A 17,874-nucleotide genomic window follows, 5' to 3' on the forward strand; every position below is an offset into this window, starting at 1 on the left:
GGGGGGGGGAGGAGGGGGGGGGGGGCAGGATTACGGGCGACGACATATTCGCGTTTTTAGATCGGTTTTTACCCAGAATGCAAATAGAAAAACCCGTCAGCGAAACGGTGACTGGGACTGACGAGTATATATTCCATTGAGGAAAAGTAAGTTTCACATTTGCTCAAAAGCCCCTTGGTGGTTGAAGAAAAATCCACATATAAACCGGAAAATACAATATATGAAAAAACACACTGAATGCTCTCTGGTATGAGAAGGTGGGCCGGATCCGGTATTGTTCAGGGGGCCGGACCAAATGAGGTGGCGGGCCGGATCCGGCCCGCGGGCCGTAGTTTGGGGACCCCTGCTGTAAGGTCACATGTGGGGGCTGGTGCCAATCTCCTGCATGCTGTGAGGGCTCACAGACAGAAACAACCATGTCTGCACCGACACATACCTAGAGGAAGTTTTAGATGTAGTTTTAGATTTACTGATACGCTATGGGTGTGTTTTTGAACTGTGGAGGAAGCTGGAGTACCTGAAGGGAAGCAGAAAAGAGGAAACCAGGAGCTTCCAGCTGCAAGGTAGCAGTACTACTGGCCATAACACAACACACTGTTCCTGTTAATTGGCGTGTTAGGATTGGAAACAATGACATTATATTTGAAAAAACAAAAACTGGAGGTCGTACACCTTGACGTTTCTCATATTGGTCACATGTCAATCAGAAATGTCTCTATAGTTTATTGGGATTTGGCTGCTGGAGTTATTAATCCTAGTCTTTTTACTGATTCATTTTGACAGTTCTTCATTGGAAAATAGCTCAAGTTCAGTCAGACTGCTTCTATGAGCTTTAATTTTAAGTCCTACCATGCATCTTAAATCTTCTGCAGCCTTTAGTTTGCTTTGCATTTACCTCCGTCTGTCTTCCCATTAACCCTCCACTGCCTTCAATCCCCATGTTGAACGTGGCAGAGGCACACAAAGTGTAAGTAAAAAATGTCTATTAGATTAGCCACTTTAATAGCTTTTGATAAATCTAAAAAATATACAAATTGTTTTTAAATCCATGTCATTTTTATGTTAAAATAAACATGCAAGCAGCTAATTTAGCTTGACTTTCACATACACAACAATATTAATATTACTGCTCGTTGTTTTTTGAGTGGTTGTATTTGATCGGTTAAATCACATATTTCTCTTACCTGATGAAATAGCAGCAGAAGATGAGGCTCAAGATGAAGACGAAGATGCCTGTCCCGAAGATGACCATGTAGATGTTGAGGGGCAGGTCCTGGAAGGTGATGGGCGGCATGGTGCACGACTTGTTAGAGTAAACCACTCCCAGACCACAGAAGCACCCTAAGCAAGGACAGAGAGAGGAGTAACAGAATTATTTACATATAGGTAAAAGATGACCTGTTATGCTTCCTTGAACAGGTTAGGATCGGTCTATGCAAAACATGCTCATTACATTTTTTGCATACAATCATTCTTAGGTAATGAGATGTTCTGCCTATTTTGAGCTCCTGTTAGAATGAACTGTTTTAGGGCCTCTTGTCACTTTAAATAAAAAAAAACTAAAAACATTTACACTCACGTGAAAATGGATGCAAACAGATTATATAACAGTAGATATTTGAAAAGCAGAAGTAGAGCCTCCTGCACAACCTACAAGAATGCAGCAAGTGGTTTCCGAATGGTACGTCGACAACCAAAAAACTTGTCTTTTCAAGCAGCCATTGTACAGCGCAGATAGCGGTAAAACCAGCTGACCAAAGATGCTGGACCTCCACTTTGGTGACCCGTCGAATGTGACTTAGAAATTGGGAGTTTTTTTGAAACGGCTTATTTTCCAGACACCAAAAAACAATAACCTATTGCCAAAAAACAGCTGAATGTCTTTTAAAGCTCTTTAAATGTTTTTAGAAGCCGTACAGATTCTAATGGAAGAAGAAAAACGTACAAAATGTGAATTTTTGCAACCCCGTTTATCCCAGTCAGTATCTGGTGACAGGGCTTGACTGGGGTTGCTAGGCAACGGCACAGGGCCAGTTAATTGTGACTCAACAATTGGGTTTTTGAAACAACTCATTTTCCAGATAACAAAAAAACATTAAGTTATTACCAAAAACAAAAAGGCTGTGTGGTTTTTCTCAGCGCTTGTTTTTAGAAGCAGTTGAGATCCGAATGGAAGTAAAAAAAAACACGCTTAAAGTAAATTTTGTATAATAGGTCCCCTTTAAAGAAGAATGTGCCTGAAAAAAAAACTGAATGCAAAGAATGTCCATAACAGACTTTGTTGTTTGAAATATAACTAACCACATGTGTTTAATTACAATGTTTCTCTGTCCAGACACCAAAAACATACGGTCAGAGCAGCATTTAAACTATTCTAAAAATAATGTCATAATTAATTTCTCATTCTTTGTTTTCATTCCTAGGGGCCATACTTTTCTTTCTTTTTTTCTTTTTTTTTTTGGTATTTGTGGTTTTATTATTGTTTGAAAAAGTTTTGCCATGTCCTGTTTTTGGTTTGTGACATTAGGGTTTTGCCACATCAGTTCGTTCCTTTGTGTTTAATTTCTTATTTTAATATTATTACTTCTTGTGGTCCTTTGTGCATTTTTGCTTTATTCACTTATGTTCCTCTGTTTCCCTGCTTTCATTCTGCCACAGCTGTTCCTCATCACCTCCAGTTAGCTCCTTCATTGTTCTGTTCCCCTGCCTCCGTATTTAAGCTTCTGGTTTTTGATTGTTCCTTACTGGATTCCTCAGTTACTCTGCCTCCGCTCTTCCTGCAATTCTCGCGTAAGTTCTTCTGTTATTTATTGATTAAATCAGGGTTTCCCCCAGAAAAATTGCTAATCCCGCAAAGACTGAATGTGACATTTCCTCTTGTCAAATTCACTTTAGATTTTTATTTGGATTTTTGCTGCTTCTTCACTCATTTTCAGAGGAATTTTTTTTTTTTACGCCTTTTGAACCTGACCTATGATTCATTCAAAGCTCTACTAAACTCCAGGAATAAAACACTGTTATGTCAACCTACATGATATTGACAAAAGGATTGGGTTGTCCCTCCAAATCATTAAATTCAGGTATTTCAACCACCTCTGTCACAACAGAAGTATAATGTAATCGGAAATTCTGACTTCCCAGTTTCTAAAAATCAACTGGAATGCCCTCCAAAGTCAGATTTCCCATTAGAAAGCTGGGAGAGGTTTGTAAAGTACACAAAAATTTTACCCAAGTATTTACTCAACTACTTCAACTAATTGTTACTCAAGTAAAAGTAAAAAGTAGCCATCCAAGAAATTACTCAAGTAAGAGTGAGTAAAAGGTTTACTCAAGTACTCAATAACTGATCAAATTATCAATAATTTGATATTTTTAAATGACATAATCAGATGGACAAAAACATAAAATTAAGTGGAAATTTTGATATTTTAAAGATGAAAATGACAGTAATTCATATAAGTAATAAAATGAGTCAGTGTCTTTCAATAAAAAATTTATGAAACTTAAAAAAAACTACAGGTTTGTGTCTAGTGAATTTTTAGCTAAAATGTGTTTGGTTTTCAGTCAGTGGGTAAAAAATCCAGAAATTTTACTCAAGTAAGAGCAGCGATACTTCATAATAACATTACTAAATTAAAGGTTAAAAAAATACAGCATAGCAAAAATACTACTAAAAGTACATTTTCTCAAAAAGATAACTTAAGTAAAAATAACTGAGTAAATGTAACTAGTTACTATCAAACTCTGTCAACTATAACCTGAAAAAATCAAAAGTGAAGACAATGAAAGATTAAAAAGACGTTTATAAGAACTAATGCAACCAATGTTTAAGGGCGCTGCCATGTTGAAATCCTGACTTTTTAACTAGAACACTGTTACTTTATGACTTCCCAGGTAACCCGAATGCATCACAACATCCATTTTCTAGGGAAGCCGTCTGCTTCTACAAACATTTGTGAAAGAATGGGTCACTCTCAAACGTTCAATTAATCCAGAAAGTACAGAAAGGAAGTTTCTGATTTTAAAGGGACAAAGCTGTATGAGTGCTTGCACTTGAAAATTAACAAGCAGTGCTCTTACCCTGAGAACAACCTCAAGTTTCCATAAGAGAGGAAAGGGGGAGGATAAACAAACGCAGAGAAAAAGGCAGCAAATTAAACAGTGAAGAACTACAGCAGTCGGTATCTGCATGAGGCTGATATTAGGGTCACGTTAACTTAGTGAGAGATAATGAGTCAGAGGCCGCTGAAATAAGTTTCCTTTGATTAGACTGAAGGCTGAGAAACTCTCCGGCTTTTCTGTCAACACATACAGCAGCTAATGCGTCTTATTAGCTCACCTTGCCTGAGAGGTAAGGCAGTAATCGGTGAAATCAGTCTGTGGCGTCTGATAAGAGATCTCCAGACTCCTGCTCCTAAAAACCGTCTCACAAGAGGCGTCCTCTGAGGTCGATCCTGTCCACAGTAACACCTTTACATAACGATTCTTTATTATGACTTTGGGGTTATTACGGTTTTATGTAACTCGGTTTAATAAGGACTTTTGCCTGAAAGAAAGAAACGTCTCCTCTGTAGGTGTGAACGCGGTCTCAGTTTTTATTTATTTTGATGGATGATGGAGAAGGAAGGCATGCAGATGGATAGGTGGATGCAGGATGGAGGAGGAAACTGCGTGACTACAAAGTCATTTACATACAAATCAGGTCTACAGCAAACACTGTAAGTCAGATACACAAACAAAAATTCTACAGTAAAACAAGATGTGTTTGTAAGCACATCAATGTTAGTTACTTCCTCCTGAAATCAGAGTATAAATTACAACGCTCTGTAGAGGAAAAGACTGCAAATAATAAAAAAACACAAATCCAAGCGAATAAAACCTGGAACCAATTAGAGCAGGGAGAAATAAACATGTTTCATTTTGGCTGGGATTAAGGCAGCAAGATATTAGACGTACTTGCAACATGACATAATGTTGGCGAATGTTTTGCTTGGGGTGCAGACACAAGCCTCAGTGAGAAATCAGTCCAGCTACTGGAAAAATATAAAATCTGGGGTCTGAAATAATTAATTAGATGAACTGATTAATGAAATAATCACCAGCTAATCTAGTAATCGATTGATCAGAGTATACAGACTGCGGTTTGCTGAAAGAACAACACAGTCAGAGCAGTAATTAAGACAAAACAGTACAAAAAATACTTAAATAATAATAATAAAACCCTCTGTATTTAAATATGTTCTACCTAGAACTCCTCAAGCAATAGCTTTGTTCAAATTCAAATTAAAATACCTTTTCCTGTCTTGGGCCTTTGTTTGATATCTAATTATTATTATAAGTCAAAAATAAATCAACGGTGTATTGATGTTCAGTCAAGCAGAAAGGTCTGAGCTTTTTCACGTGTTGATGCAGGAAGTATTTGTTTTAGCTGTTTATGCATCCTTTAAATCCCATCCTTTTCCAAACTGCACAGCCTCCATCCACACATCTCTACTCTGGCTTTTAAAAAACAAAGTTAAATAATGAGAAACACATGCTTCATTGTGAAATATCAGCTGCTTTAAGACAGTTCTGCTCGGGGAATATCCCTGAGGATATGACCTCAGCATCCCCACCCCAGGCTGGATGCACACGAGGATGTGAACATGCAAACAAACAGACGCGTCGACCTCGTTTTCTTCCATCACTCAGTCGATCTTTGGGCCTCACACAGAACATCTGAAGACACAGAGGCACACAAACGCCAAAGGACGGACTGAAGGATTTTGTGGCTCTTGTATTTATGTCAGTGCACAGATGAGGCCAGAAATCAGCTCTGAAGCTGCTGCAGACTCACACGCCAAATGTAGGTCATATTAGCAAAAGCTTTCATGCATCTTCATCAGGCAGTGACTAGCAGTGCAGGCAGATTTCTTTTGTTTGTTTTCTACCTCTGCATGTGTGGATATCAGACAGCTATGTGTAATATTTTGCTCTGGGTGGAGCCTTGCATGACCACTGACCTATATAACGTCTCTCTCATGAGGCGGCTCGTTGCCATGGCGCCGGGAGTAGCAGATGCAGAGCCAGGACGAAGGCTCTCGCGAGGGAAAGTTCTCATTTTGAGGACAAAGAAAATCTGTGTGAGACAGATTCCTGTGCTGTCATTTTTTATTATTTTTTTTAAGGGAGACTGGGAAGGCCCCTCTGTGATTTGGCGGAGCTGCGAAACACCTCGACGGAGGATGTTTCCCTGAGACGAGATGCCGGTGGGGGTTTGTCCTACATACGCCGATTTCACACAAAGCTGCCTCTGCTGCTGCCTGCGCTGAAGACAGAACTCCACATCAAATATTCAGCATTTCATACGAGAGGAAAAAATGCAAGCCAGTTCCTGCTGGTCTACAGGAGAAAGTCGAACTGGTCTACCAAATAAATTCAAACGACGACACGTGTGATAAATAAGTAGCAGGAGATAGTTGATAACATGGACAGGTTAAAGTTCATCAATGGAGATGAAGTTTTAAAGTGATACAGGTTCAACAGGGCTAAATCAATTCCTTCTAAATTGGAGAATTATTTATGGCAAAATCATATGCTACCTTAAGTTGTTATAAAAACTATGTTATATCAAATATGACTTAAAAGAAATTTGAATTTGTAATTTAGCGCCTTGCAATTGGCCTCCGTCTCTTTAAGAAGTCCCTGCTCTTTCTGACACTCACCTCATCACAACAATCCTTCTCCATTGTGCCGTTTACAGCACTCTTAGGAGCGTTGGACTCAGAAGAAGCTCCTGTGATGAGCTCAGCAGATGTGCAGTTCCACCATGTGTTTGCTAATTGCTGCAGGCTAGTCTGAAGGAGCTGAATGAGGGAGTCACAGGGGAGGCGTGCTCTGTGGGGGCGGAAGCTCGGCTGGAGACTGCAGCTCCGAAAAGGAGCTTTGTGTGAACAGGAGGCACCTTGATTCCCCCAAGCGTTTAGGCACCCCACGTTGGTTTCCATGGGAGATTGGAGGATTCCTCAAACATGCCTGAAAGAATCAAAGCAACACTCCTGGTACGTTTTTAATGTGGGAATAATATAATAACATGATGTAAAAGTAATTTTTATGTCACAGAGTGCTACCTTTTCCATGCAAGTCCTCTTTGTTGCTGCAGTTTCCAGCCGAGCTTCCACCTCACAGAGCCTCCCTTCCCCCACTCGGCTCCTCCAGACTAGCAGCAGCAGCAATTAGAAAACACATGGTGGAACTGGAAGTCTACTGAGTTTATCATAGGAACTGCTTTTCAGTCTAAAACTCCTGGTGTAAACAGCATCATGGCGGAGCATTGTTGTGATGATGTGCTGAAGGGAGACTATCGGAAGGAGCAGGACCTTCTTAAAGGGACAGAGGCCCAATTTTAAGGCGTCAAATTTTTTGTATGTACAGCATTTTTACAACTGACGGTAACATAGCTACTTAAGTGTGCTATAAAATGGCTCTATGAGCCTGAAAAAAAAAACATAACAATGCCCCTTTAATTATGTGAAAAACTGAAACCTCCTCATACCTGGATGCATAGAGTTCAGCTCTAATTTCCTGATACTGCTTCATTTTTCCAGCAGAGTGCCCCTGCATGTGCTGCTCTCTGTGTTTGCGGGTGTGCTATGAATAGCAGGGGAGTTGAGCCACACAAAGGGGGGAATTGTCTTTTGTCTCAGCACCAACCAACAATCCCCAGACAAGGCTGCTGCATTGAAACATGCAAAGCTAACGGGAAAAGACCTCCAATCCATCATCTCGACGAGCTCTAGCTGTCACAGTGGGGCACCAAAACATTTGCTGCAACAAACAGAGCCGAAATTAGAAGTTCTGCAAACTTTGTCACCACTCAGACACGCAGAGTGCCGCAAGCCCAGTGGTGAAAGTGATAGGTTGTAGTTAGAGCGAGTCAGTGTTAACAAGATTACCCTGAGATGTTGCAAAGAGAGCACAAAGACGGGCTTTGTGTGGATCCCCGCTGGAACAGCAGGGGATGAAAATAAAGGATCACATTGATTAAAGAGTTCTGTATCCTGCAAATCAATGCAAACATTAATTAAATTCATAGCAAAAATGTAATGAAAGTGACCTGATTTTGGAACAATGAACCATTTACTACATGATGGGACAGCACACAACTTACCATTTTATGATGCTTTTCTAATTAAAAATCATTATAAATGCTGTATAATCATACATGCAAATACATTTTATTTGCATACATGGGGCACAGAAATATTTAGTTTTATAATAATTAATTACTAGACTGCCTAATTAAATTGGAAACATCCCCAATGATCTAGGTCACAATAAATGTTGATTAAGTCAAATTAGGTCATATTTATACAATGAGATACCGCCTAGCAGTGTGTCTCTGGATGTAAATAACAATCACAATAAAGGCCAAGACAGACAACGGTGTAAATATAAACGAACACTCACCGTTACACCACTGAAACGGGTGCATCAATGCACCAGAGGGAGTCCTTGCCGCCGGGTTCGTGTTTACCAACAAGCCGCAGACGCCTGTGCGGATGAAAGCGCCCAGAAGGCCGGATGACAGCGGACCAGCTGGGTGAAAGGTGAACCAGACAATAGCACCTGATGAGGGGTCCTCAGAGGTGGGAAAAAACGCGTTTCTTTTTTACCAAATCCCGAAGCTTTGATGTGTTACATTGCTTGCGCGGATCTTCTCTGAAGAGTCAAGAAAAGCAGAAACGCTGAAGTGTTTATATATATTATTATTATTATTATTATTATTATTATTATTATTTCTTCATTTCTTTCTGGCTGCTGTGAGTCGGTTTTTATTAACAGGCGGCATGGCAGTGACCCAGTGGCGGCGGCAGCATCGATATGAGACGGGAAACTGGAGCGCTGGCTCTGTGCTTTTTGCTCCCGCCCCGACAGACGCCGCCGACGGGCGGGGAGTCCAATCCGCAGCCCGCCTGTCGGCGCGTTGTTGTGACGGGTGGACTGGGCTGGCTTTCAGGGGCGAATCAGCTAAAACAGGGGCCTCAGGGCACCAGAGGGTCCCCCTGGAATAATATCTCCAATTTTAAATGTTCTTTATGTTTAATTAAATCAGAGGTGGGTAGAGTAGCCAAAAATAGAACTCAAGCAAGAGTAGCGCTGCTTCAACATATTTCTACTCAAGTAAGAGTAAAACATAGCTTTTTAATTAATAATAATAATAATAATAATAATAATAATAATAATATCTACACTCCAAATCCGAGGTCATGGTCTTGAGTCAGAAAAGGGTAGAGTGCCTTCTCTGGGTCAGGGGAGTCGTCCTGCCTCAAGTGGAGGAGTTTAAGTATCTGGGGATCTTGTTCATGAATGAGGGAAGAAGGGAACAGGAGATCGACAGGCGGATTGGGGCAACGTCTGCGGTGAAGCCGGCGCTGTACCGCTCCGTCGTGGTAATACACGACGGACCGGAGAGAGCTGAGTCAAAAAGCGAAGTTCTCGATTTACCGGTCGATCTACGTTCCCACCCTCATCTATGGTCATGAGCTTTGGGTCATGACTGAAAGAACGAGATCCCGGATACAAGCAGCCGAAATGGCTTTCCTCTGCAGGGTGGCTGGGCTCTCCTTTGGAAATAGGGTGAGAAGCTCGGTCACCGGGAGGGTCTCAGAGTAGAGCCGCTGCTCCTCCACGTCGAGAGGACCCAGTTGAGGTGGCTCGGGCATCTGGTCAGGATGCCTCCTGGACGCCTCCCTGGTGAGGTGTTCTGGGCACGTCCCACCGGGAGGAGGCCCCGAGGAAGACCCAGGACACGCTGGAGGGACTATGTCTCTCGGCTGCCCTGGGAACGCCTTGGGGTTCCACTGGAGGAGCTGGAAGAAGTGGTTGGGGAAATGGAAGTCTGGGCCTCCTTTCTGAAGCTGCTGCCCCCGCGACCCTAAATGGATGGATGGATGGATGGATGGATGGATGGATGGATGGATGGATGGATGGATGGATGGATGGATGGATGGATGGATGGATGCATTTTATCTGTCAGCACCTTTCAAAACACCTTAGAGCACTTTACAACATTAAAAACACAAACAGCAAAAAGAAAAAATATTTTTTAAATGACAAAAATACAAAATAACTAAAAATTGTTTTGACACAAAGGATACTCAAGTACTGAGTAGCTGGTCATAAAATCTGATTTTATATTTTAAAATATATCACTAAACAAAACAACTATAAACTTATGTAATGTATATGTGATGTGCCAAACTTTATAAACTGCAAAAAAATAATACTTACAGTATATGTGTATGTGTCAGTAATATTGTAACTTCCAGTGACAATATAAATGTAATATATAATACATTTATTTTAATATATGACTATTGTCCTGTTTTATATTATTATTATTATTATTATTATTATTATATTTTATTGAGATCTGCAGACTCATTAACAGAAAATAGCATTGTTAACAGGTGTGAGTCTGTCTCATACATTTATGGTTAAATATGTTTATTCTTTCATCATTGAAGATATTTAAGTTGGATAGAGTATCCAGAAGTTTTGCTAAGAGTTTAGTAAGATTTGCAATAGTTCATAACAATATTACTCGAGTAAAAGTGAAAAGTACAGTGCAGTGAAACTACTCCTAAAAGTGCATTTTTTTTCCAAAACGTTGCTCCAGCAAATGTAATTGAGTAAATATAAGTTAATACCCATCTCTGAATTTAATTCAGTTTATTTGCATAGCACCATTACACTGCCAAAAATAATCTGAAGACACTTTAAATCCCAAAAATATGAATCATATCAAACCAATACAGTCCTATCATAAAGACACATTTAAATTCAGTTACATATTATTCCAATCTACATTTTAGTAATGTTAGATGCAATTATAAATCTTTTTTTTTTCTTTTACATATGTTATACGACATAAATCTGTTCACTGTTTCATGTTTTCTTCATCCAATTCCTGATTTAAGAAACAGGATAAAGAGTTTTCTTTCAATCAGCTGAGTCAACCATCAAACATATTTTTTGTCTGTATCTGGTTGTATTTGTTATTGAAATATTTAAGTGTTATAAAAAGAAACCTGGAGTCAATAGGAAAATTGACTACAGGAGTCAAATAATTTTTTAACAGCACTTCAAATTCATAACGAAAAATAACTTTTAATATCAATACTGGCATTAACATTCAATAATTTTTACTTTATTTGAAGATATAATTCATACAAAGTTATCAAGAAGGTGAAAAACTCTAAAATAAAATAAAATATCCAGCAATATATAACCTCAACTTTGCTGGAGTGGACATAAAGTGCTCTCTTTTTGAAATGCCCGTCTTCATAAATCCACAGTATCAATCACATTTATTTTAATCTTATCATGGCTTTAAATAATATTTTTTTAATGTTGCACTCAAATTCAAGCCACATCTTCACATTTCAAAAGGAAATGCAGGCATCTAGCAGGCTTTGGCATCCTCCAAAACCTAGAAGAAATAGACCTGCTCGTAGGCAGTAAAGTTTGAAGTGTAGACAGGAGTGAACTTGTAGATCAATGAGGCGTCTTCCTCCTCACGAGAGTCAAAATGATGGAAACTCTTCCGTCCTAAACAAAGCACAGATGATTAAAGGTGATACACAGTCGACGCTGTAACGAGAGGATAATTCTCACCTAACTCTTACCTTCATTGATAAAAAACTCAGCCAGCTGCGACGACAACTGAATGGCATAACTGGAGTGAGGGAAGCTAAAATTTCTGTTCCACTGAAAGCGGTTCACCTCGGGATGCCACTGCACTCCGTAGAACGGATACCTTTTACCTGGCAGGGCAGAGGAAACGAAAGGACGTTCCATCACCACCCGGCTCAAGAGAAACAGTCTAGTTTTTCACTTCCACACTCAAATAATCGAATAACCTTCAATGGTGGAGACGAACTGAGCTCCATTTTCAGCGACGTTCGTCGACAGCAGGGAGAAGAAACCACTCAGCTTCTCATTTTCCTGGAAAACCTGGAAGAACAGTTTCATTTTCCATTTAAGTTTTCAGCATTTCATCACATTGCAGCTGGAAACGCCAATGTATTTATGTAATAGACCAACACAAAGTAGTTTTTATTTGTGAAGCTGGAGGAAAACAGAAAATCTGAGAAGTGTGGCAAGCATAATTTTTATTTATTTTTTTTGCTCCAGTCACGGCTGCAGGTTTTTCAAACTTTCAGGTTATACTTTGAAAAATAGCTCAAGCTCACTTAGATGGATGGAGACGATTTGTGAACAGCAAGTCTTGCCACATATTCTTAATTGGCTAAAAGTTTGGACTTTGACTACTAGGCCATTGTAACTTTTGAGAATATGTGCTGATCTGAACTCTTCCTTTGTAACTGTGGTTGCATGTTTAGGGTAAATGTCTCAACTTTACGTAGACTAAACCCAAAATCAACTTTTTTTTATTTTTAAATAAGTTAATTAGGATTTTATCTTAATGTTTCTGTGCTAATTTTGATGATAGGGTCAGTCCTGAGGTTGAATCCTGGCTCAGGCAGTCGGATTTTCTCTGATCGTCCAGACAGTTTGCAAGAAAAACTACGTCTATGTCGTGATTAAAATGAAATTTTATCAGGTAAAATCAAGTTGTGTCATGTACTTTCAATAGAAAATATTTGCATGAAAAGTATGACGTATTTTTCTTTTAAGGGTAAAAACAATAAAAGAGGAAGATACCTGTACTGTCAGGCCATATTTGTGAAAATTGCCAGTCAGAGGTTCTTCTGTCAAGGCCTTTATTAACTCTTTAGAAAAACCTTGGAACATCCTGCTGGAGTGGGCCTCTGTAGGAATAAAAGCGTTAATTTAGAAACATGAAAATGCATCTATGTAATGTTTAAAACTAAAATGGAAGACGTTTAGATGCATACTGATGTCCTAATGTAAATGAAAAGTTATCAGACTGCAGACTTTCAGTATCTTTCTTCAGGATTCATTTGAACAAATCATGTCTTCTAACAACAATGATCAAAAATTGTCTCAAAAAACACTCTGTGTTGGGGAGGTAATTTAACTCACTAAAGTGTAAAAATATCAGCCGTTCCTGTTAAACTTCCCTCTGCTGACTCCAAGTGTTGGGATTCGCATCATGCATGTTGCAAAAAACATTAAGTTTAACAACAGTTTATAAACCTAAAAAACAATCCAAGCAATTAAAAGACGTCAGTGATGCCACAGAAAGGTTTCACCTGTGGTTAGGTTGAGGGGCAAAGCCACATTTCTAGCTGGAGTTGCTGAGAGCAGATTCTCTTCGGCCACCAGCACAGTGAGCAGCTGCATGCCCAGACAGGTTCCCCAGATGGGGAAGAAATCCCCTGCATCGTTGGCCTGGAACAAGAACACTTATTTTTACTTCCCTACGATCCAAAAACAAAAGAAACGTGAGAACAATGCACAACCTTTAAAGGCTGTTTATGAAATCTTTCTCACTTTGTGGCCAAAGAGCATTAATAGATTACTGACTGGGTCTAATACACAGAGTCAGCAAAGCAGATACAAATTAAGAAACACAAATAACTTCAAAAATGAATGATGACAAAGAAATGCAGAGCAGCAACTAAAGCACAAGTACTTGAAGTATACATGACTTAAAAGCATGCAAAGCTTTCTATCTAGATGCCCTAAATGAATGCAAAGAAACAGATTGGTAATGAAAAGGATGCAAAATGAGGGTGAAGACACACAAAAATTACAATTAACACAAAATGAAGAACAAATCACAGTCAGTGCTGAGAAAATTTTTAGGAATATTAACTAGAAAATGAAACATGATGCGTTGTACCCACCGTCAGAGCGAGTTTATAAAAAATCTTCGCCACCCTGGCAAAGTCTGAGGTCATCAAATCTACGGCTCCACCAATGAAAACCAGGCTGAACATCACAAAGAAATTAAAAATGGTCAATATTTTAATTAAATGTTCAATTGTTCTCCTGCAGAATAAAAAATATGTTGGGTTTTCTCACCCATTTATCTTCGTGAAGATGCTTTCATACTCCGCAGTAGAAAGAGTCAATCTGTAAAAAAAAACAGCACAGTCAGCGGTCATTTGATGTTTACACATTTTATAAACAGGAGCTTTCAGATATCATCACATTTTAAAAAATCATCAAACATTTATTATTTGTTTTTAGTGTATAGTTGAGAAATTTTCAATTGGACTTAGATTAGGGATTTGGAAAACATTCCAGAAGCTAAAATTTAACCATCCAAAATAAGTTAATCATGCGTCCAGGATTATTTTATATTATAAATAATTTATTAACTGACATTTAAGAAGAGTTATGAAGCCATTTCTAAGGCTGTGGGATGCCAGGGAGAGAGAGTTGTTCTAAACAAGTGGGGGAAACATGGAAAAGTTGTGAACTTTCCCAGGATTATCCACTAAAAATAGTCCAGGATCTCATCCAGCAGGTCACAAAAGAACCAAGAACAGCATCTAATAAGCTTTAGCTCCGTTGCTTCATTGCTGAGGTTCTGTTCTAAAGTCAGAACCACAGCTGAACAAAAATGACACCAAGTCTGTCTGCCTCTCAAACAAAAACTTAACGATCCCAAAGAATTTCAGTAAGACATTTTGTGCACTGAAGAGACAAAGATGGTGTGTGTACAAGCCTGCTTCAATAAGCACTAATCAATTTACCACAAGATAACACAAAACAAGCACGATTATTTGTTTTCCTCATGTGTCTCTTTCTACCAAAGACTGGATGACCTAAGGCTTTATCCACTTTATTTGTTGCTTTGTTTATTTACTTTGCATATTTAAAATGTTTTCTAGTTTTAGCGTTAAAAGATCGATAGAAATTAAGATTTATTGATCTTATATTATTTTAAAATGGTTTCAAGAACAACAATGTTACCATTTATCACAATAACTTCTTGGGCAATACGTCATCCAGGAAAACTTATCATCACAAGGCTACTTTCAAGTCCTCCTAGTCCACCTCTGAATGACTCTAAATTCAGAAACTGGAGTTTTTTGAAGCGGCCTAGTCAAAGTCTGGGATTAAATGCTACTAGGATGCTGAAGCCTGACTTTAAAAGAGCATTTACGCATGAAAACCCCCAGATGTGGCTAAATTGAACAATTTGCCAAGATGGGAGGACTAAACTTTCCCTACATGGAGGTAAATGACTGCAGTTGTCACAAACTGGATAGCAGTTGTTGCTGCAAAACAAGTTAAAATCAGGTACTACATTACTTTTTGACTAATCCATCCATGTATTGTGACATTGTCTTTTTCTGTAGGGTCACAGGGGGGAGTAGTGTTTTCTTCAGAAGCCATTAGCAACAAGAAAACACTCTCCATCACAAAATAAAAACGTTTAAAAAGAAATCTGCAAATAGAAAGTATTTTTCCCCCACAATGTTAAACCACTTCTTATCATCTTGTTGCCACTTTCTCAGGTAAAACCACCAGAGCCTCCAACCCACCTGATCGGCACCACTCTGCTTCCCCCCGACTCGATGTAGTTCACGTAAGAGTCGGGTATGTATGTCGCTCCAAAAGGTTTCATGACATCATCTGAGACCATCTGAGTCAAAACACCTGAGCACCAAAACAAAACACAAAAACAATCAAACGTGGCTGTGGCAAACTAATTTCACTGGGTTTCTTTTACACCCAAAACCCCTAAATAAAGTCTCTTACCAATCACTGGTCTGTCGTTCAGTTTCTCCTGTTTGAGATTAGCAGGCATGGCTTCATGGCAACAGATGAGGCAAATGGAAAACAGGAAGAAGGAGATAAAAAATCTTCGGCTGGGCATCTTCCCTCTGAACAATTCAGCAAAAAAGATTCTTACAAACCTGCCAGAGGGTTCAGTTTGTGATAATAGTAACTACAGACTTATATATGTAGAAGTAGAGGCGGATACACTCAGAAAGGGGAAGTGAGGAATTCCCTGCTTTGCATGTGATGTCTGTTTTACTGCACATGCCGGTCGGACAAGTTCACTGCTGACGTAAACACAAAATATCCTCCAGATGGCATGGAGTTTTTGAGAAATGTTTCATCCGTTGGTGTGGTAAACAGTCCAGGTTCATGCATCTCACATAGGGATCTGCAATTAAGGTTTTGAGACCTTGAAGAACTTGCTGCAGAAAATCAGAAAACGTGGTGTCAGACATGATCGTGCGTGTGAAAATGAAAGAAGTAGTTTAAGGCTGAGGCTTTGGACAAGCTGTTTCCGTTTCAGTGATTGCAGTAAGAGTCTGTGAAACTCCAAACTTATCCCAATGAAGCTGCTCAAGCATTTTGGAAAATCTGTGGCTTTTATGTGCATTTAAAAAACCTTCCCGCTTATAAAACCTGCACGAAAACATGACTTATTAGGCAACCTGTTCTGAAGTTCTTGGATTACATAACATTAGGGTACAACTTCTTACAGTTAGGAAACGTTGTTGGCCAATAAGAGCACAGTAAACTGCCAGTAAAGCAAGCTGGCTGAAATAACTTTAGCTGCTGTTGAAGTTAACACTGATAAAAGACCATCCTGGATCAATTAAAAGTGACCTATTACGCTGCCTTGAACAGGTTAACATAGGTATATACAAAACATATTCATTAAATTTTTTGCATAAAATCCTTCTTAGATAATGAGATGTTACTCTGGCTACTTTCAGAACTAGCTGTTTTAGAGTCTCCTGTCCCTTCAAACACAAATAAGCAAGCTGCTGCTGGCCACTCAACATTTACACTGACTGCAAACAGATGTGAAATTATACAACTGTACAACTTTGAAAAGCAGAAGCAGAGCCATCTGCACAACCCACAAAGATGCAGCAAGTAGTTTCTGGACGGTAAGTCAACAACAAAACACTTATCTTATTCATCAGCTATTGTACAGCAGATATAGAGGTAAAACCAGCTGACCAAATGTTCTGGAGCTTAGCTTGGGTTGCTAGGTAATGGGATGGACTTCACCGGGGTTGCTAGGTAACAGGTTGGGCTTACTGGGGTTGCTAGTTGAGGGGCAGTGCCTGCTTTTATGTGATGTTACATTCTGGAGGTTTTTCAAACGGCACATTAGTTATTTATAAAAATATTTATCTGCCCATTTACAGCTAATGTTTAACAACTTATGTTTCTTAAAAAAAAGTTTCTGGCAAACCAGGTCTCTGCACACTGTAAAACATTTGAGGGTGGTTTAACTTGAAAATGAAAGTCCACCTGCTGCCTTGAACATGCAACTTAAGTCAACAAGAAAATTATATTGGTTTAACTCAAAAATTAAAGTTCATGTAGTTGATTTAACAAGAAACAAGTTGTCTAAAACATTGTTTATTAAGTTGATACATTTTCAATTGTAAGTTTTAACTTAATGCTGCAATTTAAACCAAATAATTATTTCACAGTACTCCAGAAAAAACTGCCCTCACCTAGTTAAAGAGCATACATTTCTCTAGGCTTTTTAAAATGGTCTTAAAGAACCAGATATTATGGTTAATGTAAACTTCTGTATTTAATCAAACAAAAAGTATATAACCAAACATCCTCTAAAAATTCTCCCTCTTGTTATTCTGGCATTTAGAGAAGAGAAATAGTTTTTATACTCATCCCAAACAGGAAACGTTTGTCTGATTTTAATTCAGACAACTTCGTGGTCAAACTGTCTGTTTTTCTAAAGTCTCACTGATGAATGATGCATTCTGCAAGTAAGATACTGACTGCTTATAAAGACTAGTAGAACGCCGTTTCATAAAAACAGTATCACGTTTTCTGCGCTGATCATTTAAACGTTTTGCATATTTTCCCTGTTGCTTCACACTCTACATATTGATATTTTAAAAAGTGACAAAAACATGACATTTGAAAGTTTTGCCATAAAATCGATGACAT

The 17,874-nt window shown here is 38.9% G+C and overlaps 2 protein-coding genes across 4 annotated transcripts in view; both read right to left on the reverse strand.

Annotated features, from left to right (window-relative positions):
• rnf122 (ring finger protein 122) overlaps positions 1–8,911 on the reverse strand; it is a 22,478-nt gene extending 13,567 nt beyond the window's left edge. Inside the window, exons 1-2 of one of the 2 annotated variants that reach the window (XM_015028293.1) lie at positions 8,449–8,911; positions 1,185–1,341 (exon numbers count right to left, since the gene is read on the reverse strand). In XM_015028293.1, the coding sequence (XP_014883779.1) occupies positions 1,185–1,341; positions 8,449–8,473 (182 nt within the window). In that variant the 5' untranslated portion in view covers positions 8,474–8,911. The remainder of the gene's footprint in view (positions 1–1,184; positions 1,342–8,448) is intronic. The other variant, XM_015028292.1, reaches the window with a different exon arrangement.
• Positions 8,912–10,880: 1,969 nt separating this feature from the next.
• On the reverse strand, positions 10,881–17,185 carry LOC106944947 (gamma-glutamyl hydrolase). 2 transcript variants are annotated; one of them, XM_015028295.1, is made up of 10 exons: positions 15,843–17,185; positions 15,685–15,735; positions 15,468–15,582; positions 13,996–14,046; positions 13,818–13,902; positions 13,221–13,359; positions 12,709–12,815; positions 11,904–11,997; positions 11,670–11,807; positions 10,881–11,592 (listed from the first exon to the last, which is right to left on the reverse strand). In XM_015028295.1, the coding sequence occupies exons 2-10, from the start codon at positions 15,731–15,733 to the stop codon at positions 11,474–11,476; spliced, it is 897 nt and encodes a 298-aa protein (XP_014883781.1). In that variant the 5' UTR covers positions 15,734–15,735; positions 15,843–17,185; the 3' UTR covers positions 10,881–11,473. The 2 variants fall into 2 exon arrangements, with proteins under 2 accessions (XP_014883781.1, XP_014883780.1); XM_015028294.1 differs by having other exon boundaries at positions 15,685–17,185.
• Between the last annotated feature and the right edge of the window lie 689 nt (positions 17,186–17,874).

Source organism: Poecilia latipinna, unplaced genomic scaffold, assembly GCF_001443285.1.
Source record: "Poecilia latipinna isolate Pla-1442-1.1 unplaced genomic scaffold, P_latipinna-1.0 Scaffold119, whole genome shotgun sequence".
In the NCBI taxonomy this organism is placed as follows: Eukaryota; Metazoa; Chordata; class Actinopteri; order Cyprinodontiformes; family Poeciliidae; genus Poecilia; species Poecilia latipinna.

Coding starts and splice junctions, on each gene's coding strand:
- LOC106944947 (XM_015028294.1), bottom strand. CDS start 15,802: ATGCCCAGCCGAAGATTTTTTATCTCCTTCTTCCTGTTTTCCATTTGC. Junction 14,047..15,467: donor AGCAGAGTGGTGCCGATCAG/GTGGGTTGGAGG, acceptor TTTTTTTTACAG/ATTGACTCTTTCTACTGCGG. Junction 13,360..13,817: donor TTTATAAACTCGCTCTGACG/GTGGGTACAACG, acceptor TTCTTGTTCCAG/GCCAACGATGCAGGGGATTT.